Here is a 21599-nt window from a genome sequence, read left to right on the forward strand (position 1 = left end):
GGCTCTGGGTAACAGATCAAAAATAGTGTTTTATAGCTATGTGACCGAAACATTACAGGGTACTCGTCTACCCGGTTAGCAAAATAAGTTGTTGTTTCTCGTTTATTTCCAGCTCAGCATGATTTGGTCGTCCATGTTTATTTAAATCTTAGTTGACGTATCAGAGCCGTTGAATTTATATTCGAATAATTGCTCATTTTGAATCTTAAAGCACAAACCATATCCAACCATGAATCTTAAAGCACAAACCATATCCAACCATATCCAACGGTTGATGAATCGACTGATTGATATATCCCCTGCTTTGATGGTGCTGGCTCTGGGTAACAGGTCAAAAAAGTGCTTTTATAACTATGTGATCGAAACATTACAAGATACTCGTCTACCCTGACGGGTCACGTTATGGGCAAAAATCGTCTACCCTGACGGGTCACAGTATGGGCAAAAATTGTACCAGGCAGTGGTCACAGGTATTGGGAGCCATGCATCTTGAACGACGAGGGCCTCTGGATTCGCCACGGCTCTGAATCGCCACAGCTAGAGGAACTGCACCAATTAACTTTTCATAAGACACTAATTTGTTTCGTTGACATCAAGATTTTCTTTTTACAAGGAGTAACTTGTTTCATGAAGGCAAAGCCTTGATGAAACAAATTACAACCTACAAAAAGAAACGGGGAGAGTGGTAAAGGTAAGACGATGCCGAACAGATATGTTAGCTTCAAGGCACGATGATTATTACAAAGACTGATAAAATTGAACAGAACTCTCTTTAGCTGTTTATACTTCAGAAACATCTCAGAGCCCAACATACAGTAGAACAATATAACTGTGAAATCATAGCCAGAGCTCAAAAACGGTCGAGCTCAGGAAATTACACATGATACGGTAATAGCAGCAACCCATCCCAAGCCCTCCCTAGGTACCCAGTGAATGATCCATCCAAAAGCTCCTAGTTCACCCAAAATCTTGTCGAGAACTTAGGACTGCAAGGGGGCAAAAAACGAAGAGATGAAACAACAGACAAAACATAGTTGCAGTTTTTGGCAGAATATTGTGGGATATAGTTTTGGAAGTCTCAGTGGCCATTGGGAACTTGGAAACCTCTTTCCAGAAGAAAAAGTTTCACAAACTAAAAAAGAAAAGCTGGCAGGTACCTTGCTAGCAATGTTGCTGGACAGCCAGTCCAAGCCTTCATACAATCCCTCACCAGTTGTAGCACAAGTGCTCTGGATGTACCTATCAGGAAGATTAACAAGTCATTCAGACACCTGCTGTTTGACCAAAGTAACCTGCACCTGGGTCTATTACTAAACTGAAGGTTAGAAATGACAGATCCAGATCCTGGGGGAGATGGTTTGATCACTAATAAAGACGGGGAGAAGGGCAGCATACTCCCAAGAAGCAACTCAAGAGTAGATATAGATTTCAATTCTCTACAAAAATTATCTTTCAAGTAAAATAAACCATGGGTGTGTATCAGACGAAATAGCTAGGGGGAAACAAGCCAACCAGAGGTATATGGATGAAATATTACAGTGATATCTTAGAATGTAGAAAATGGAAGCAAGGGCTAATAGCATGTGTAAATACCAGTGTCGCTGGCGGAGGGAGTGCAGTCCAAGCTTATCAGTAATCTCAGCAGCATTCATAGCGTTCGGAAGATCTTGCTTGTTAGCAAAAACCAGCAACACAGCATCACGTAACTCATCCTGCAAAGAGTAACATGTGAACTATGAGCATTCCAAATAAAGCTGAGAAGACAAGAAGGCACCGTCAATTCAGTCCTAGGCCAAGTACACCAAGAGAAAACCACCGAGCATTATAAACAATACAAGGCACAGCATTAGACAGTAGTGCAAGACTTTTTGATACACTAGGAGAAAGCCCAATGAGTACTGCAGTTGAGATGCTTTGCGGCACCTTCTCTGAAATACTAAAATAGTGATTTCACCAACATTCTACTACGTTGACTGGAATGATACAGGTCGCCAGTGTAAGAATTTACCTCATTCAGCATCCTGTGAAGCTCATCCCTGGCTTCAACAACACGGTCCCTATCGTTGCTGTCCACAACAAAGATGAGACCCTGCGTGTTCTGGAAGTAATGCCTCCAGAGAGGCCTGATCTGTTTTTACAAATAGATAAAACATAAGATTCCAATTTCAACAAAGGATGCCTGTCAAATCAGTTCATATATCGTTCCACAATAAATTAGTTAATTCAACGTGAAAAACTATTAGTTTGTCGATTGCAAAATATAAACAGCAGCACATTGCAGAGGCCAAGTGTACTTGGCATCTTCTTGATATTATATTACCCTTTATAAGGAAAATCAACAGCATCACTTAAAAAAAAGTGTGTATAAATAAATTGGTTAAAAAGTGCATAAGCGCAAAACGGTTTCAAATATGTTCTCTTTGTACCTTGTCCTGACCCCCGACATCCCAGACAGTGAAGCTGATGTTCTTGTACTCCACTGTTTCAACATTGAATCCTGTACATGGAGGAAAGACAATTCTGAGAAAAATGAGAAAAATAAAGATGCAGGTTAACAAATGATCAAGTTAGTGTGCTAGAGTGGCAAAATGTATTTAAATCACAAGGAAAAAAAACAGATGCCATGTTTTTAATTGGTATTCAAACATTATACTGGTCGCATGGATTATCCAATTCCAGTTGAAGCAAGCGATCAACTTACGATACAGATTACTACGTTAAGTTACCTGTACTTTCAGATAGTGTAGCTGTCTGTTTGATGGTCACAGCTGGTTTTATTAACTCATTGGCTGCTCCAAAACTGAGTGAGTCAATGACTAATTATTCTTATGTAAGCATTTGTTTAACGGGAAAATTGACCCTGGTGCAAAAATACGACAAGTTCAAGGTCAATTTTCCCATGCCTATGTGGTCAAGAAGAAATGTATCAACCGGTAGATCTGAGACCAGTGTCCATTATCAATATATCTATTAACACATGAGCAATTTTCTATGTGTGACCTGCATAGAGATCCTAACGAACAAAGACTGCTCTTAAGCATTGACACTGATATCCTGGCCGTTACTACGCCAAATTTGTGATTCCAATAATAACATTGCCAACCATTTGCATGATCCGGCAGTACCGCCACCTTTTCCGCACAAAAGCAAACTTGCGTATAAACAATAAAGGCACATCATACATCACGCGATCCGGGCGCTTACCGATGGTGGGGATGGTGGTGACGATCTCGCCGAGCTTGAGCTTGTAGAGGATGGTGGTCTTTCCGGCGGCGTCGAGACCCACCATCAGGATCCGCATCTCCTTCTTGGCAAACAGGCGGCTGAACAGCTTGGTGAACGTGAGCCCCATCTCTCCTCTCCTCCCGCGTGGTCTCTTCCTCCCCGCTTAGCCTCTCCTGCAAACGCAAAACGAAAAATCCCCAACAAACAAACGTCAAAAATGCCGTCGCAGGTCTCCAATCTCCCCTCATTTCGCTAGATCCGCACGCGCCGCGCCAGATCCGGCTGTTCCCAATCGAACAGCCGCGGAATCACCGATCGTAATGCGCCCGCCCGACCCCGCGATCTCACAGCCCGGCACGGGGAATCCGCGTGAGGATCCGCCCGCGCGGGGGAGAGGCGTCGGTGGAAGGAACCGACGTGGATCCCTGCGAGATCTACCAAACCGCGACCGGGACGAGAGGGCGGATCTACGGAGCGTGGCCGCGAAGGGCGAGGGAGCGAGAGAGAGGGATATGATGGATCTAGGGAGGAGGGGAACGGCTCACCTGATCGGAGGAATCGCTCGATCCGCGGTGGGGTTCGGCGGCGCCGGAGCCGGAGAACGGGACGGGAACAGGGGCGCGCGAGAGAGGAGGAAGGAGAGAATGGCCCTGCGTTTGGGGCTGTGCTGCTGTATTTATGCGGTGCCAAGGAAAGGAAGGGAGGGGCCCTCGTGTCGCGTCGGTTGAACGCGTCTGAATTAAGTTTTCTTTTGGCCAAACTTTATCGCATTTTTGTATGAGTATCACGGTGGCCTAATCTCGTGTTTTATTAATTGTATAAAACGCAATGGGCTGTGGACTCAACCTCCAGCGTTGGTGAACATCATAGAGCTTACTGATGCAAAATGGTTGTCTTGATGGAAATGACAAGGGAAGAAGAAGAAATAAACGAACCGTAGATCACAAGATTAGCGGTCGTTGGGGAAAAAAAAGTGATCAGCAAGCGAGAAGTCGGCCCAAGACAGAAAAAATACAATGAGAGCCGCAAATAGTGTACATGATGGAGTCGCATGTTCGGTGTCGAGGAGGCAGCAGACTAGAGCATCGCTTCTTTTGGGATCAACGTTGTATCGCTGGGGAACTGAATGCTAGTGCAAATTGCAATGTTGTTATGCTATAGTTGGTGTAAACTACACCGTTTACATGGGTGGTAATCAACACGTTTAATCCTTTCTTTTTTTCAGTCCATCATCTTTGAATCTATCACTTGTTATGACTTGATGTTCCGTTATGCTTATAATGGAACCCGATCAAAAGATCGTATGAAAAAAAAACTTGTGATGACTTGACGCGAATCATTAAATGAAAACAAATAGGGACTGTACATCTAATAAGATTATGGATCGGAAGGAGTAGTCCACATTCCCTTTGATTTTATCTAAATTCTTAGTTTATGCTTTCAATTGTTATCATGCAATTCAAATAAAAACTAAATGTCATTTAAACTATATTCACCAAGTTAGCGGATTAGGACTTCATATGGTGCCCATTTGCACGGGAAATTGCTGGTTTCATCTTCTTTTACTTCTCAATCCGATTATACACTCGACACAAAAATAATAAATTGTGCGCCCAATTTTTTGTTTCTGAACAAATTATGCAAGGACTTCAATCAACTATTACTCTTTTTTTAGATGAAAAGGGGTCGACCCCCCCGGCTCCATTAACTGAAAACCAAATGTTGTCAATACAGCCCAAAATCGTGCCTACCCCAACTTGCTCGGGACAAAAGGCTTAATTGTTGTTGTACAGCCCAAACCGTCTGGAAAGGTCTGAAACGAAGAACAGAAAACCTAAACTAAAATGTCTGTGATACATTCAGGGCCAAGCAGCGCACTACTAGAGCAAGCACCATACACAGGCTACATCTGGAACCAATTGGTACTGGCCACCAGGCAAGCACGGCGTTCCTGATCAGAGCTCATGTTCGCCAGCAGGTCTCCCTTAACGCGGGTAGGTTGTGGCTCCAGGAAGAACAGAGAACATCCAGCTTCGTCGACATACAGGCCGTCACATTCTGTGGCATGAGTTGTACGCTTTATCCATCTAATAGAAGTTTGGGTATGTGACTCTCTCAAGGTACACCACAGTAATGGTGAATAAGATCATGGTTGCCTGTTCTTGGCAAACCGCTGCAAGGCTTTTGGCAGCTCGCTCTGGTCGCCTATCCTTTGTTTCTTCTCAGGCTGTCCATTGGTTTCCTTGTATTGATCCAATAGAGGCCTCTTGGCTTTGAGAACCTCTTCCTCCTTCTTCTTGGCCCGCTTGCTGGGTTTGCTCCTACCCTTGGTCTTCTTCTTGACCTTAGTGTTTTTGGCGGCCTCGACAACATCTTCAATCTCTTCCTCGATCTCTTTCTTGGTCTTCTTCTCTTTCTTCTTTGGTTGTCTTACAGTGGCGATCATATTTGGGTCGAGCATGATAGTCTCTGGTGGAAGCTTATTGAGTAGGGCTTGCACCTCCTTCTCCCTCCTTTGCTTTCTAGTCTCCACAGGGTTCTCAACAAAGGTATCAAAGTTTGCCTCACCCGATCCAGGAACAAGAATGGAAGAAAGGCCCATGGAGTGCCCAATCCCACAGATATCCTCATAAGGGCGGAACAAAACCTTGTCAACCTGGTACCCCTTTATCATTCTATGTTTCATATAAACTTTATAATCCTGCCCCCCAGAATCCTTGTATATCTCTACTAGAGATCCATTGCTGCCTGCCAACAAACCCTTCTGGCTGAAATCCAAGGACTGAGCACGTGCAGTATACGAATGCACAACCTCATACTTCCTGAGATCCCAAATCTTAATTTTCCTGTCAACACCTGCCGTCGCCATAAGATGACCACCCCTGTCAAATGCAACAGCAGTCACAGGACCATGATGGCACAGCATTGTGACAAGCGGTTTCACACTGGTTGGCTTCCACATGGTAACTTTTCCACCAGCATGTCCAACGCCAATAACAGCATTGTAAGGATTTGCCCGCATCACATCAGTACGTCCAAGACCTGTCCTGTAGTTTGCAATCATCTCACCAGTGCTCATATCTTGGTAGTGGAGCTGCCCGAAGCTGTTTATCGATACCAAGAGGAAGTGTTTGTCCAGAAACTGAAGCTTCAGTGATTTACCATGTTCCTGTGAAACAAAAGAGAGACTGATTACTCCCAAAAAGAAGTTATAACTGTGTTTCGGAGCTAGCATGGCTTCAATAGATTTGGATCTAGTACAAATTGGATAATAGATAGCTTTGCAATTTATGTTGCTGTACTGTTATGATGCTTAAGAAACAAAAGCATTGTCCAAAGAAATTCCATCTTGCAATAAAATTCCAATAACTCATCTATCGAGTCCAAATGAGTACTCCCTCCGACTCATAATAAGTGTCTCAGACTTGGTACAACTTTGTACTAAGTTAGTACAAAATCTGAGACACTTGTTATGGATTGGAGGGAGTAATATATTGGAAAGGCCTCTGGCAAACACAAGTATGGTATAAGTATATAACTGAGTGATAATCTATTTGGCTATTTGGATGCTCAGAAATTTGCCGGTATGAAGTTTGTGGTTATAAAATTGTATCTGGGATTCTAGATGTCCACTGACACATGGATCTGGAGCCACACGTGGCTTGGGCATAATTTAGTAGTTCTCCCAGTACAAAAAGGAGAAGTTTGATATTGCGATCAGCTTATTTAGGAACAACTCATATAATGCATTTAAGTAAGAATATTTGACTTGCACAAGATCAATCGTAGTTCCGCAGAGTTCATAGCAAAACGGGTTACAGGAACATTATATTATCCACATATACATATTGATCGCAAGTATGTGTTGAATCAACAAGTACAATAATTTCTTCAAATCATCAATAACTAGCGCAAAGTTGCAGGAACGCAAAGGTATTCAAATCATAATTACCTTCAGACAGTGAATTTCTGTGCCATGACGATTATATATGTAGGGGTACCTGTTTGAACAATATTCTCGTGAGGAACACTAAGAAATTAAAGAAATGTATCATAAGTCAGCATGAGTGAACAATTCTTTGAAGCTCCTATCATGATTTGGTGTGTGAAAAAGGGAGGGGGACTAAAAGCCCTTTACAACTCCTAAGCACCATTTGTATGCATACTCATAGAGTATTAACCAACGGCTTATGAAAGCAGTGGCAAGTAGTTCCAAAGTCCAGACCAACAACCCATTGATTGAAGTCAGAACTCTGAAGCCAATGGTAAGCCGTACCTACCTGACATATTTATGCACAATTGCACAAACAATAAGAAACTGCCAGAAATTAGGCTTATTGTTCACACATGTCATTTTTATTCTATAGCCTGGTTGGGTCCACAAAATGGTTCTCTTATACTTGAGGATCTGAGCATACTTTGGTGTGTGCATTGTTTACATCATCAAGCTGTAGGGTAATCTTCTCACATTTTTTAAGAATTGCACATGGAAAATGTTATATATTTTATGAGTAATGTAAATACTCCCTCCGTTCAATAGTATAAGGCACGCACGCATTTCAAAATTTTGCTTTGACCACCAATTAGACCAACGAAATGTGAATTATGTATTATAAAAATTATACCGTCGGAAACTTCTTTCAGATATGAATCTAGTGGTATAATTTTTATAACACATAATTCACATTTTGTTAGTCTAATTGATGGTCAAAGTTGCACCTGGAATGCGTGGGCGCCTTATATTATGGAACGGAGGGATTATGTCATAAAGCTCAAGTAGAGTCAAGAACTTACTTTTTCTGGGCGACTGCGAAGAGTTGCTCGTTGTGTAAGAATGCCACATCACGCACAGTTTCCCTCACCTATAAAAAATAGATTAGAGGCACAGAATGTATAGAAATGCAACAAGAAATAGCATTTCAAGGAGGCTACATCTTGATAAGAATGTGGGGAGGGGGCCTCTTTATTACATCAACATCAAAAGTGAAGGCCACAAGAAAAGCTTCATGGCGATAGAGACCATCAAGGTTAAAAAAGGGCAGTATTAAGCGCTGCTTAGGCGCTCCGAACAAAAGGCATACAGATACCAAGCTACTTTTAATGTCTAACCAGAAGGCACGCTTATACTATTTGACCCAAAAATTTTGAAGATCTAAGACCAGTCCTACCAGTCTAATTTATGGGTAAATCACTAAACTTAAAATGCGAAAACTGACCTGAAACTCCTTGATGAGATCCATATTCAACATATCCATCATAGCAATATGACCTTTTCGTCCACCTACTATCATGTAGCGACCGTTTGATGTGTACTCTAGAGTATAAGGACCAAGTACTGCATAAGAAAAGAGCAATCAGCTTCCTTATACCACTCAATGAACATGAATCATACATACGGAAGTTGATAGTTAGCATTCAACAAGCTGGCGATGCAAAGTATGTCTCATGTGATGTCAAAGCATAAGAGCCTACAGCAAGCACACTCAGTCAATTATTCAAATAAGTGAAACCACTTAGTTGTACAAAACTGATAGAGTGAGAAGTACCAATATGACGTCAGGTTAATTGGTCGTAAACTTTAAGAAACTAATTATCCACTTTCTTCCGGGTAAACAATAAGGGTGTAAAGACACGTACAGTATAAGTCTTACAGAGACATACCAAGTATCAAGAAACAAAATAGTGTAATTTCTTTACTCTAAATCTCTAATGGTACTACATATGTATCATTAATGGTGTTTTCTACCTTTTGGTGAGTTCTAATATACTCCCTCCATTTCACAAAGGTTGGCGTATTTTGTTTCGTTAAGACAAGGCTTTGACCAATGAAAACTCTATTAATATGTCTTTTTTCATACATGAAATTTATATCAATGGATTCGTCTTTAAAAGTTCTTACTAATGATCATGGTTTCGTATCATATAACTTACATATTAATAGAGTAATTTTTGGTCAAAGGCTTGTCTTAACAAAACAAAATACGCCAACCTTTGTGAAATGGAGGGAGTATCCAGTAGGAGACTCTCCTGCTGTCCTTCGGGTAAAAAAAAATGGTGTTTTCTATCGAAGTCTGAACTGGGAATCATGTGGCTATTATTGGTCCTGGACCAAGTAGCTATGGTGGCATAGCTTCAGACAAAATCTAAAAATATTTATACATTACCAGGTAAGATCATATCGAATGGTTTTCTTGAACTCAAAAGGTCCACCTCCTGCACAATCGATTGTTGCTGATATCTATATGTCTTCTCTAAACCTTCAGGCTCTAAATAGCCTCCCTCAATAGGCAAAAACCACTGCAAATTGAGTAACATAATATCAGTAAAATGCTTCGCAGAAGTCAATTCAACTGCATAGTTGTAAATGGTTGTAACTTGTAAGTGTAAAGATCAAGAAGCATAAGGAGGTAATCTAAAAAAAAAATAGATGTGGCAAGGGATTTAAATGGGCGGATTGTAATATTGTTGCCGTTCCAACAAGAAAACTTATGCAAAATAATCCATCATCAAAGTGGCATGAAAATGATAACCATGTCCATCGCATAATTAGTCAAGTGGTAAACAAATTAACGTAAGGCAACAAACAATCTTCCAAAGGAGAACTGTGGACTCGGCAATTTTACTTCAGGTCATAACAGACGCATAAGAAAATAAACCAAGCAATCTTCCGTTCGCTATCACCTCTAAGGTGGCAAAACCCCATGTTACATTGAACGTGTAAATGCTAAACTGAACATCTAAAGGTGAGCTATATAGTAGAACATCATGTTGTAACAAGCCAAGAGTTCAGATTTTAGAATATTTCCCTTGTATCATGCACACACACTGTTGGTGACTGCCCTTTATTACTAGTGAGACAGCTACGCATATAATTTGTGTGTAACAATAAATTCTTAGACATTATGCAAGAAAACCACAAAACCCTACCTTTTCAGCCTGTGCAGCAGCTTTGGCAGATTGTCCAATTAGCCTCTCTTTTCCAGCAAGCTGTCCTTTCAATTTCTTATCACGCAAAGCCTAGCAGCCATAAAGAAAAAGTTAATATACCCTTCTCAAGTAGCAGAATTTGCAAAACGATTAGCACTAAACTTCCACGACTACACTTGTAGGAGAGTAATAATCCTACCCCCAAGTTAGCAGCCTTTCCCCGCGAATACTTGGCCACCTTCATCTCCATCTCGTCCAAAGAGTCTTTGTTGTTCTTTCTCTCCTTGGGGTCCTCTTCGGTAGAGATACCCATTCTGCTAACTCTGTTGCAGCAGAAATAAAATAGAAATAATAAGATGGAAGCATGAGGAAAGAAAAATGAAGTACCTTCTCAAATCAAAATCGAGTAGATATGGTGACATTAACAGCAGCAACATTCATCTATCCTGATTTTTTTTTTGGAAAATAAACCACGGGCGGAGGACCCAGTAGAGTAATGTAGGGCGGCCGCCCGACCTTGATTTTTGCCTCGGTGACGAATCGGGGAAGATTAAGGAGGTGAAACGGGGGGCTAAAGGGCGGAATCCGTTCGTGGGGTGATGGGAGGGGAAACGGTCGGGAGCGAGAGAATCGACCTGCGGTGGCGGCGCTTGCGCGAGGAGGAAGACGAGCTAGTGGCCTGGGGCGCCCGGGAGCGATCAACCTGCGGTGGCGCCGCTCGCGCGAGGAGGAAGACAAGCTACGGGGGCTGGGGCGCTCGGCAGCGGGATGGGGGAGGGAAGGGTGGCGGCGCTCGCTCGAGGAGGAAGAACAGGAGCGACGGAGCGAGGGGGCGCGCGGCAGCAACCAGCGAGATGGGCCGGAAGCCCGGAAGGGAGGGGTGGCGAAGGAAAATAAGAACTCCGGCCCAGGTGGAAAAGAAAGTAGTTACGAGGGTTTAAGGTTTGAGCAAATTACATGAAACCACCGTATTAGAGGTTTGGTAACGGTTTACCTTTTGGTCGTTGAAAACCACCGGATTAAACTAAACGTGCAGTTGGTAGCGAATAAGCGCGAAACTGACGGCCAGCGTGGCTTGCCAACCTGGCGATCCTCGACCGCTCACGTTCGTCTTCCTCGTTCGCGCTTCCTCGTCTCCTGCGGAGCGCCGCCGCCCTCGGACCGTGCGCGCTGCTCCGGCCGCCGCTACAGGCCTCCCCCCGCGCGCCGCTCGTGCTGCTCGTGGCGCCCCCGTGCACGCCGCTCCGCCCACCGCTCCCGCCGCCCTGCTGCCCCCGTGCGCGCCGCTCCGCCCGCCGCTCCCGCAGCCCTGCTGCCCCCCGTGCGCACTGCTCCGGCCGCCTCTCCCGCCGCCGCTCGCCCCCGTTGCTCGCCCCGCGCCGCTCGCCCCCGCGCGCGCCGCTCGTGCTGCTCGCGGCCGCGCGCCGCCGCTCCATGCCGCGCCCCCGGGCGCGCTGCTCCGGCCACCTCTCCCGAGGCCACGCCACCCCTCGCGCGCTCCCGTCACTCGCGGCCGCGCGCCCCCGCTCCGGGGAAGACGTAGTGCGCGGGGGTGCTCCGGGGTGAGGTTCGAGGGGCGAAAATGCCCCACGCAGGCACGGCGAGGCCGCTGGAGGCGACAGCTAGGCGAGGGGGGTGGCCGGAGGCGGCCCGCGACGAGGAGATGCGTCGGTGGAGGAGGAGCACCGTGGCAGGGGCGCTCCAGGCCGCCCTCCGCGCGCCGCTCGCTCTGCGCGCGCCCGCCTCCGCACGCCTCTGCCCGCGCCCGTGCGCCGTCGCCTGTGCCCGCGGGCCCCCGCACGTCCCGCCCCACGCACCTCTGCATGCTCGCGACCGCGCGCCGCCGCTTGGCTGCTTGCGGTCTCTTGCCACGGTGGTTTAGTTGGATTGCCACGGTGTCTTGCCATTTTCGCGTTTATTCGCTAGCAACCGTACGCTTAGTCTAATCCGGTGGTTTTTAGTAAATAAAACGTAAATCGGTACCGAAGTGAAACCCTAACCCCTAACGTGGTGGTTTTTGTAATTTACTCTTAGGGTTTAGGAGAAAACGAAAAAAAAATAAGTTTCAAAAAATTTGAATTTTTTCTGCGTAAACATAGATGAACTACGGATACTCCCTCCGTCCAACAAAAGATGTCTCCAATTTGTCAAAATTTGGATATATCTAGACATGACTTTGGATATAGTTCAAATTTAGTCAAAGTTGAAACATCTTTTGTTGGACGGAGGAAATAAGTAAATTTTCACCTTCTTTTACTTCTCAATCCCATTATACAAAATTAATAAATTATGCACTCAATTTTGTTCTTGGACAAGTTATTCAGGACTCTGTTAAACTAGACCGGCATGAGTTGTACTCTGTATCCATCTGTTGAATGAAAGTTGTACGATGACTCTCAAGGCAAACCAATATGAGTTGTGCTCTTTACCCTATACACTAGACAGTTAATTTAACTTCAGTTCATCGAATTGTCTCCTTGCAAAACGATCGATCTATCCATATATTCCATAATGGCCGGAACAAGCCCGGACGCCACCGACCTGTCCGGCTCCGGCCACGGCCAGCTCGGTGCTCCGCTGCCGGCGGCGCCTTCTTCCTCATCGCCATTGCCGCCGCCGTGGTCGTCGTTGGAGCAACCGGCGTTCCCCTCGTCCATATCATGGGCGCCGTCTCCATGGCAGCAGCCGGTCTTCCCCTCGTCTCTGCCGGCCGGCTCTGCATCCTTCAGCTGGCACGATCCTTGGCAGCCGCAGCAGCATGACATTGTAACCCCCGAGCTCAGAAGCTTTGGCCAGTTCGACTTCGACGACGACATCTTTTCCGACGCCATGTTCCGGGACCTGCTGCTGCCCGCGGCCGCCGCCCTCGAGCAACCGGCGATCCCCCAACACGACGCTTCGACGACCACCGAGTACCTGGAAAGCGGCTGCTACGACCACTTGGACGATCCCAGCTTCTTCCGCGCCATGACCCACGATCTGCAGCCGGACACGCAGACGACGGCGTTCTTGAATCAACAGCTGGGACTGGGAGCGCCCGCCATGGCTATGGCCATGCAAGGATGGACCGATCAGAACGGCTACTACTGGGGGCAGGGGCCCGTTCACTGGCAGGCCAGCGCGTCGGCGGCGGCGGCGGCGGAAGCTCCAGCAGTGCACGCAGCGCCCTACCTCGCCGCCGACCTCCCAGACGCGCCACCGCCTGCCGATCCCCCCAATCCACCCGCCGGGCGCCGGCCCCGGGGCCGGCCACGCGGCAGCACCGCCGCCAAGTCCAGATCCAGGGCCAAGCCCAAGCTCGCCACCATGGCTGCGGAAGCCACGCCTGAGCCCTGCCACGAACAGCCTATGTCGACAGAGCAGCCAGCCGGTGCTGCTTCCACAGCGCTCGCCGACGCCGGGGAAGAAGAAGAAGCCGTGGGCGGCACCAGCGGCGCCCAGGGAGCGCAGCAGCAGGAAGAGGAGGAGGAGGAGGAGGACGAGGCGGTCGAGTACGCGGACACGAATCTCCCGGGGGTGCGGTTCCAGCCGACGGACGAGGAGATCATCGGCTACCTCCGCCGGAAGTACCACGGCCGCAGGATGCCCGCGGACATCGTCAGGGACTTCAACGTCTTCCAAGACCATCCCAGCACAGTCAAAGGTAACCAATGCAAACACTTTCAAATTCTTCTTCCGAACAACAAATTCTCCTATACTTCTGATTTTTGGTTGTCTTTTTTGGCAGAGAATTTCGGGGATAGCATCGACGGGGCGTGGTACGTGTTCTCGCCGAGAGACCGGAGGTACTCGCGGGGCAAACGTCCAGCCCGGTCTGTCTACAAAGGGGACCATAAAATCGGGTACTGGAAGTCAAACACCGGAGAAGAAAGCATCATCGTCCGTGGCAAAGTGATCGGAAGTGTCAACAACCTCACGTTCGCACTCGGCCAACAGCCTCATGGGGAGCCGACCCCTTGGAAGATAAGAGAGTACCGTATCCCGGATTTCCAGAGAAAAATACTGCTAGGTCCCAAAAAACGATATCCCAAACAGAGAAATCTCGATCCTCACCCCACGCCGGTAACCAGAATACTACTCTCATATTCATCAAGATGGCCTTGAAGATTTTAATTACATGCGAACAGTCAAAATAAATCCTCATCAGTGTATTATCAAGCAAAACTAGAGAAGCTTTTTAATTGCAGACTTTAATTCAGCGGCTCGCACTAACGAGAACTTGATTTCTCATGTAGCTTGATGACTGGGTGATATACAAATTGTTCTATAAGGAAAAAAAAGCTAAGCGAAAAGTCGCAGTTGATGTGGAAGTTCAACAAGCCGGTGAAGTCGGTGAAGATGCTGACGAAGAAGAAGACGATGACAAAGACGATGATGCAAGTGATGGGAATCCGTCATCAGATGGTTGAAGATTAGTTCACTTATCTGGAAGAACAAGTAGGTTGCATTCTGTAGATGGTTCCTTCTTCTACCTATTGACTCTTCATCCCAAGACCAATCATCACGAGAGCGATTGGAGAAGACGGTGGAAACTAGATACACCTTAGAGGTCATAGCATTATAGTTTAAATCCAAATTTGTAGATAGTTTCTAGATTTATGTGTGGAGTCACATTTTACTCTCTCATGTTTTTGCTGCATTCTATGGTCGATTATTTGGTCTTGCAGTGGCCTGGACCTGGATATGTCTTAATGTATCCTTTAGGTAAACTCAATTTTGAACAATTACACCATTTTTTTCTGTACATAAGTTTGAACGAATTGTTAAATCTGGGTCATTTTCAGTTTTTGAGGAGCACCGTTCATAACTAATGCAATATGGCTTGAGTACAAGTTAACAAGCCAAGTGAAAAGGAGCCGGGACCAACTGCATTGCACTAATGTTGACTTATTTTAGCCGTGAGCTACTTTTATATGCTTAAACGAGCTATTTTGAACCGGGCTCCGTTGCTCTTCTTTAGACAATTCTTTTCGAAGCAAAATTAGTCAACTGTAAGCAGCTGTTTCGAATGTCAACTGTAAGCAGCTCTTACGAAATTCGTGGGCCTGGCTGGGCTCTGGCGGCCCATTGGCACAGCCAGTCTCAGAAACGAAACCCTAGCACAACACCCCAAACCCGATACGTGGCGTCAAACGGGTATACGGGATCCGAAGCTCCGGAGCCAGACGAGACGACGAGAGGAGGAAGAAGAAGATGAAGGTCCGCTCGTCGGTGAAGCGGTTGTGCGGCTTCTGCAAGGTGGTCAAGCGCCGGGGCATCGTCTTCATCCAGTGCACCTCCAACAAGAAGCACAAGCAGCGCCAGGGCTTCTCCACCCTCGCCGCCTGCCTCCCCCCTCCCCCGCCGCCGCCGCCAACAGGCACCTCCGCCTCCGCCATCGCGTTCGCCGCCGCCGCTGAGTAAGACAGAATCCCCTATTCTCGCTAGTTGCTTCAATATTTTTTAATCCCCGCGAAGCAGTATCGTTCCAGCATCTGCAGCGCGCGCTAGGCTCTGGAATCCACGAGATTGGTTGGCAGATTGAGGTTGTAAATTAGAGTCCGTGATATGATTCTGCCATGGATCCTTAATCATAATCCTTAAAAATGGCCAGCATGTATAACCAAGTGCACAGCCTTGAGACCCATTGTTCAGTAACCAGGCATCTGGTCATGTACTTGTATGCCTAGGTCGCACAAGAGCCGTGTTTATACCACTTCTAGTATTTTGCATTACGAGAATGACTAACCAATCTAGGCAAGGCGACGCTAACCGATTAAAAATGCACTCGACAATTGAACCGTTCTGATGACCTGTGATCCAATAAGATGTCAGTAGACGGCTCTGATCATTGTAAGCCTTTTGGGTTTTAAGCATTTGGAATGCCACCTTATAATTTACTCACGACCTTGGTATCTTTATGACGCTATGAGCAACAGTTCAATCTCCTTGGTTTGTCAAGTCTTTCTAATTTGCACCAGCTGTGGCAATTCATTGAACTGGTTCTAGTAAAACTGTGAGGAAGAATTCTAGTGTGGACACTTATTAAGTTACACCTGTTGCACCACAGGAGTTCTCCATTAGCATTTGATGTGACTTTCTGTTGTGAACTAATTTACCTGTAGATCTTACTGCATAGTATTTGTCTGTGGCCTTTGCTAAATGCTTCCAATGTTAAGTTAATTCTTTGTAGCTAGCATGATCCTGGCTGCATAACATAACTGTGCTGTCCTTGAGCACATTCTTTATGCTGTCAGTTATGTACTTTATGATAATATCTGCATTCAGATAAAATTAGAGAATGAAATTTCAGTCCACATAATAGTTGGGGTCACCATAGATCGCCTTTGCTACAGCAATATGCTGCTCCTTTCGGGTCCATGTGCTATATTCTACATAGTGAGTAACAGTTCCGTGGGATTCTCATGTTACCAAGCTTAACACGTGATGTTATCATCTTTGCTTTGCAGGGCCCCTAAGGTGGCCAAGCCGGATTTGTCAATGAAGTTTAACTGGCCGCTGGGTTTAGCCGCCTTGCTCAAGAATGGTGATAAATAATGTATCCGCTCCATTGTTGACATTTTCTTAATCAGATAATGAAGGCTAGATAGTTGGTATTTTTATATGAAGTGGATTTTTGAGTTGAAGAATTCCTGTACCAACAGATCATGCCATCATGTATGCAATATCATTAGTTAAACTGGTCTGGTGGTAGAAATAATACCGGCATAAAGTGTACTTTGTTGTCTTGAAATGTTTGATTCCAAGAGAGCTGCTACTGTGAACTCTGCTAACCATCTTGTTGATTCGTTCATCATACGTTAGCTCTGAAATATGATTCCGAAGGTTTATATGAGTTATACTGCGTTGTGCCTGCAATCAGGAGTTGCAGAAACCAAAAGGGGATGTATTTATTTTTCTTACAAAAGGCATCAAGCAGTTTGGGAGTTCAAAACTATTGTTGACGAGGATGGTACTGATAGCACAGTGATAGTGGTAGTGCCAAGATTCCCCACATTGTAGTTTGTCAATTTTCATCTGTTGTATGCATCAAGCAATAAAATTTGAAAAGTACTCCCTTCGTTCCATAAAGATTGGCACGGTTTTGAACTAGAACTAGTTCAAAACCGTGCCAACCTTAATGGCACGGAGGGAGTAGCAAATTTTTGAACTGATCTTGCAGGTAGGAAATTTTTGATGAATCTTACAGTGACAAAAAGGGAAGCATGGATGATGAGCATATACAGACAACTGAGATTAACCTTCCCATGAAAGAGTTAAACCACAAATCAACCCACAGATATGCCATTTACCTAGCTCAGGTCTAGCAATTGCTGCTTCAGGATATAACTCCACCTAAACTTCTGTTGTACCATTCAAAATATGTAGCCAGCACAGTCATATTGTCCAACCGGCACCAATGACACAGGAAAATCATTATGAGCTTGATAAATTAAAATTTTGTCAAAGTAGCTGGTTTTGAAGAAACCGAGCTAGAGAAAATTCCACATTGTGGAGATATAGCACTAGCAAGCCAGAGAAAGACAGATACATCCCAAATATAAAAACTCACAGGAGGGGACAACCAAATTACAGATACATCATAGAAATCAAAACTCACCGGAGGGGACAACCAAATTCAGATAAAATCCGAGAATTCAAGATTGTTCACTGACTCATAGAGTAGAGACCATATACTCTACAATCGACAAACATTTGTACACGGCCCAAATACCAAAGTGGCAAATTGACAACAAAATATAGAACATGTCATCAGCGGACACCCAACTTTCAGGCAAAATTAGAGGAAGGCATGCCATGTATCTTAGAATCCTAACATCAGTTAAGAACCCATAACAGATAGCACACTCGACACAAGCAAACCATACCAGGTAACAGCAAAATGACATAACACAACCAACAGAAGCTAACCATGCCATGTATCATCAAAATCACATCTGCCCAGCATCCCTTAGCACTTGGATACACGGAAGTGCTCCATCTCTAGAGTTTACCTTTTGCTGAAGGGTTCCATGATGTCAGCAATCAACAGGCAAAGCACACAGATATGAATCAAACAACTAAAAAACACAAGCAGTCAGAAAGGCAAACCAATAATGAATCAAAACGCAAATACATCCTTGCCAATTAGTCATGTTATAAGATGGATAGCCTTACCATCCCGCCCTGGCTTACCGTCGTCTCCGGCATACCCCAGGTGAAATTGGCTGTTGAACTACATGGCTTAAGGCTTGCCCGGGCTAAAACAAGTTCCTGGGCTTGCGAGTTGCGACTCTGTTAACCTGACCAGTGATCATCACATCGAGTAAACGAAACCAACACATACCACATGGTTGGTCCTCTAAATAGATTTCATCTGCATCAATAATCTGACAATCATATATTACTGAGGTGCATACCACAATTTTCAAGGTAAACCCAAATTTAGCATCCATAATGTGACAATCAGACATCACTGGAGATGCATACCGCAATTTACTGGATAATTGATACGGTCAACATATATCAACCAGCTTAAGTATCAAATTCGATTGGAAAGTATTACCAGTCATATTCATGGATATGCAACAAACATGAACAGAACCTACTGAAGAGAACAAGCTACACAACCGATTACACAGCTGCTTAAGCAGTTATTCTGGATTTCTCAATACACGCACACTGCTTAGGAAACGGCTCAATTACATGTCGGAAGACGAAGGGGTCTTGGAGCCGATGCCGTACTTCTCCTGGAGCCTGGTGATCTCGTCCTCCTTCTGCTTGATGTTGGTCTTCTTGCCCATCTTGGTGGGCTGGTAGTAGAGCACGATGAGGTAGCGGTTGGCGACGTTGAAGCCCGAGAGGTGGTCGACGGCGTTCTTGGCGTCGTAGATGTCCTCGTAGACCACGTAGGCGGTGCCTCGCGTGTCCTTGCCGTTGCCCAACCGGATCTGCCGGATGGCGCCGTACTTGCCGAAGATGTCGTACATCTCCTCGCTCGAGATGTTGAACGGCAGGTTCCGCACGAACAGTGCCCGGTTCACCTCCGGGGGCAGCCGCGCGTTCCCCTTCCGCAGACTAGCCGCCGCCATCGCCGGGATTTCGTCTAGGGTTTCGGGGCTTGGTGTTCCGACGAATCGAATTGGGAGTCGTTTGCTTCCTTCTAACCGTAGCCCCCTCACGAAAGTCCGATGGGCACGCGCGGCGTGGTCGGGCTCGAATCGGCCCATTCGGGCTGTTTCGGCTCGCTCGGCCTTAAGAAAAAACAATTAAAAATGAAAAAAATATATAAAAAATCGAGACAAAGTGGAGTAGAGGGCAAATGTCACATGGGGTAAATAGTGAGCTCTGTTAAGCCTGACTCATTAAATACTTCTAGGTAAACTCTCCTTTGAAATATGGCCTCGTATAAGGAAGAATACAAGCTAGGTCACAAAGAAAAAAAAGAAAGAAAATTGTAAAATAATAATAAAGTTACAAAGATTATAACTATTCTTGTTCAGTCTCGTATAGATAAGCATCGCTAGTGTGTTGAGCTCTGAGTTTGGTACCTCCGTATTCTTCACAGTCATCCATGTGCTCAGGTAAGATACGCGTTCTCTCTTCAAGTATTCTTCCAGGTAGACTGAAAGCATAATCTTGTGATGTTGTGGTCAACAAATCCTAGTCAGACTGACTTTGCTGCGGATTCCATCGCATCGGACGCAGAGGCATTCATTTTCTCACAATCATCTGACTCCGCACCCTTGATTTGCTATGGGATATGACCTAAAAAAAGGCATTTACCTCTGGGTGCCATGCTTCCTTCAAAGAGCTTCTTCTTCCTCCCCCCCCCCCCCCCCCCCCGAAGATGGGCATAATCATATTCATTTCATTTTCTGGTGAGCTCTTTGCCTATCGACTACGCTTCCAAATATCTTTCTTATGATAATAATCAAGAAGGTAGCGTACTCACTCTTATAGTATAAGCTTGTACAAGTAAGCCGGTATTAAACTACTCTTATTAAGCAAGCCGGTAAAGACCTAATCTTAGGCAGAAAAGCTGGCAAAGACCTACTCTTAGGCATCCATAGTAGGTATTGTCAATTTCTTCTTCTTTTTTCTAATATCCTCAACCACATGGCCAGAGAAGGGAAGTAAGGAAGAGTATAAGTCAAGTATTCTTCCAGCTAGACTGAAAGCAGAATCTGGTGATGTTGTTGAGCAGGTGTTGTAAACACATCTGATGCTAATATGGAAAGCACTGAATGTGTAAGTTTGTGGTCATGTATGTCACTACTTCAATATGTTGAATTCATCCTTGGTTTCCTCAAATCTTACAATTGGGACCTCATGTAAGTCTCCAACTCCTCGTCTCCTCAACTTGAATGTATGTCGACCACTGATGATGACGAGCTCGAGGAAGAGCTGGCCGAGAATATCTTGCCCCATGTTGTTTTCTTTCCTACAACTGGTTGTAATGCACTCCGATGCTATCGAACTTTGACATACTTTTGATTGTACCAATTGATGAGTAAGTGGTTGCACTAGTGGAACCGATGGAATGGGAAGGAGGAGGCATCTCTTGTGTTTGTGGAATATCGGGATGAGTGGGAGTGAATTGGTAGCCGACGATATATATCCTCAAATCCCCTGAAAAGGAATTGGTTATTTGGATTACCTCATCTGGGGATACTAGTTGTACTTGCCCGTGCCAGGATCCATGCCGTACTGTGCCATATAGTTGTTCCTGTAAATAGATTTCATCTACATAAAAAATCGGACAATCATGTATCACCAAAGGTGCATACTACTATTTTCAAGGTAAAACCCAAATTTAGTATCCATGATCTTGCAATCAAATATCGCTGCAGATGCATACCACAATTTACTGGATCAGTGATACCGCCAAAATACATCAACCTATTTAAGTATCCACCGCGAACACAACCTACTGAAGATAAAAAACTACACAACTAACTAAGTAATAATTCTGGATTTTCCCAGTACAGAGCACTCTGCTTAGGAAACGACTCAGTTAGTAAGTTACATGTCGGCGGACGAAGGGGTCTTGGAGCCGATGCCGTAAGTCTCCCGGAGCCTGGCGATCTCGTCCTTCTTCTGCTTGATGTTTGTCTTCTTGGACTGCTTGGCGGGCTGGTGGTAGATCACGATGAGGTAGCGGTTGGCAACGTTGAAGCCCGTGAGGTGGTCGAGGACGTTCTTGGCGTCGTAGATGTCCTCGTAGACCACGTAGGCGGGGCGCGCGTGTCCTTACCGTTCCCCAGCCGGATCTGCCGGATGGCGCCGTACTTGCCGAAGATGTCGTACATCTCCTCGCTCGAGATGTTGAACGGCAGGTTCCGCACGAACAACGCCCTGTTCACCTCCGGGGGCAGCCGCGCGTTCCCCTTCCGCAGACTTGCCGCCGCCATCGCCAGGATTTCGCCTTAGGTTTCGGGGCTTTGGTGTTCCGATGAATCGATTTG

General features: G+C 45.6%; 4 protein-coding genes across 5 annotated transcripts; 1 reads left to right on the plus strand and 3 right to left on the minus strand.

The window, feature by feature from the left end:
- Positions 1-692: 692 nt before the first annotated feature.
- Positions 693-3928, minus strand: LOC104581611 (ADP-ribosylation factor). The gene is made up of 7 exons (XM_010229559.3): positions 3771-3928; positions 3205-3398; positions 2427-2497; positions 2009-2128; positions 1594-1712; positions 1158-1239; positions 693-986 (listed from the first exon to the last, which is right to left on the minus strand). The coding sequence occupies exons 2-7, from the start codon at positions 3350-3352 to the stop codon at positions 981-983; spliced, it is 546 nt and encodes a 181-aa protein (XP_010227861.1). The 5' UTR covers positions 3353-3398; positions 3771-3928; the 3' UTR covers positions 693-980.
- Positions 3929-4891: 963 nt separating this feature from the next.
- LOC100821902 (probable U3 small nucleolar RNA-associated protein 7) lies at positions 4892-11031 on the minus strand. 2 transcript variants are annotated; one of them, XM_010229562.3, is made up of 8 exons: positions 10788-11031; positions 10352-10475; positions 10153-10242; positions 9390-9522; positions 8442-8560; positions 8020-8087; positions 7178-7226; positions 4892-6394 (listed from the first exon to the last, which is right to left on the minus strand). In XM_010229562.3, exons 2-8 carry the CDS (start codon positions 10463-10465, stop codon positions 5372-5374), a joined length of 1596 nt encoding a protein of 531 aa, XP_010227864.1. In that variant the 5' UTR covers positions 10466-10475; positions 10788-11031; the 3' UTR covers positions 4892-5371. The 2 variants fall into 2 exon arrangements, with proteins under 2 accessions (XP_010227864.1, XP_003563846.1); XM_003563798.4 differs by lacking the exon at positions 10788-11031 and adding an exon at positions 10669-10724.
- Positions 11032-15256: 4225 nt separating this feature from the next.
- Positions 15257-16945, plus strand: LOC100830805. The gene is made up of 2 exons (XM_003563828.4): positions 15257-15551; positions 16602-16945. Exons 1-2 carry the CDS (start codon positions 15346-15348, stop codon positions 16687-16689), a joined length of 294 nt encoding a protein of 97 aa, XP_003563876.1. The 5' UTR covers positions 15257-15345; the 3' UTR covers positions 16690-16945.
- A 1659-nt stretch (positions 16946-18604) lies between these two features.
- Positions 18605-21458, minus strand: LOC100842900 (splicing factor 3B subunit 6-like protein). Its single transcript, XM_003563824.4, is given in 3 exon segments — positions 18605-19029; positions 21194-21371; positions 21374-21458. Coding segments are annotated over 3 exon segments (444 nt in total). The 5' UTR covers positions 21444-21458; the 3' UTR covers positions 18605-18833.
- Positions 21459-21599: the final 141 nt, after the last annotated feature.

Source organism: Brachypodium distachyon, chromosome 1 (assembly GCF_000005505.3).
Source record: "Brachypodium distachyon strain Bd21 chromosome 1, Brachypodium_distachyon_v3.0, whole genome shotgun sequence".
Lineage (NCBI taxonomy): Eukaryota > Viridiplantae > Streptophyta > Magnoliopsida > Poales > Poaceae > Brachypodium > Brachypodium distachyon.

What these genes read in the sequence shown, in the direction of transcription:
- LOC100821902 (XM_010229562.3), bottom strand. Translation starts at nt 10,465, where the DNA reads ATGGGTATCTCTACCGAAGAGGACCCCAAGGAGAGAAAGAACAACAAA. An exon ending in GAAAGGCTGCTAACTTGGGG is followed by an intron (nt 10,243 to 10,351) that starts GTAGGATTATTA and finishes TATGGCTGCTAG; the next exon opens with GCTTTGCGTGATAAGAAATT. An exon ending in ATTCGATATGATCTTACCTG is followed by an intron (nt 8,561 to 9,389) that starts GTAATGTATAAA and finishes TTTCTTATGCAG; the next exon opens with TACTTGGTCCTTATACTCTA.
- LOC104581611 (XM_010229559.3), bottom strand. Translation starts at nt 3,352, where the DNA reads ATGGGGCTCACGTTCACCAAGCTGTTCAGCCGCCTGTTTGCCAAGAAG. An exon ending in CACCACCATCCCCACCATCG is followed by an intron (nt 2,498 to 3,204) that starts GTAAGCGCCCGG and finishes CTCCATGTACAG; the next exon opens with GATTCAATGTTGAAACAGTG. An exon ending in TCCCTCCGCCAGCGACACTG is followed by an intron (nt 1,240 to 1,593) that starts GTATTTACACAT and finishes TCTTCCTGATAG; the next exon opens with GTACATCCAGAGCACTTGTG.
- LOC100830805 (XM_003563828.4), top strand. Translation starts at nt 15,346, where the DNA reads ATGAAGGTCCGCTCGTCGGTGAAGCGGTTGTGCGGCTTCTGCAAGGTG. An exon ending in GCGTTCGCCGCCGCCGCTGA is followed by an intron (nt 15,552 to 16,601) that starts GTAAGACAGAAT and finishes TTTGCTTTGCAG; the next exon opens with GGCCCCTAAGGTGGCCAAGC.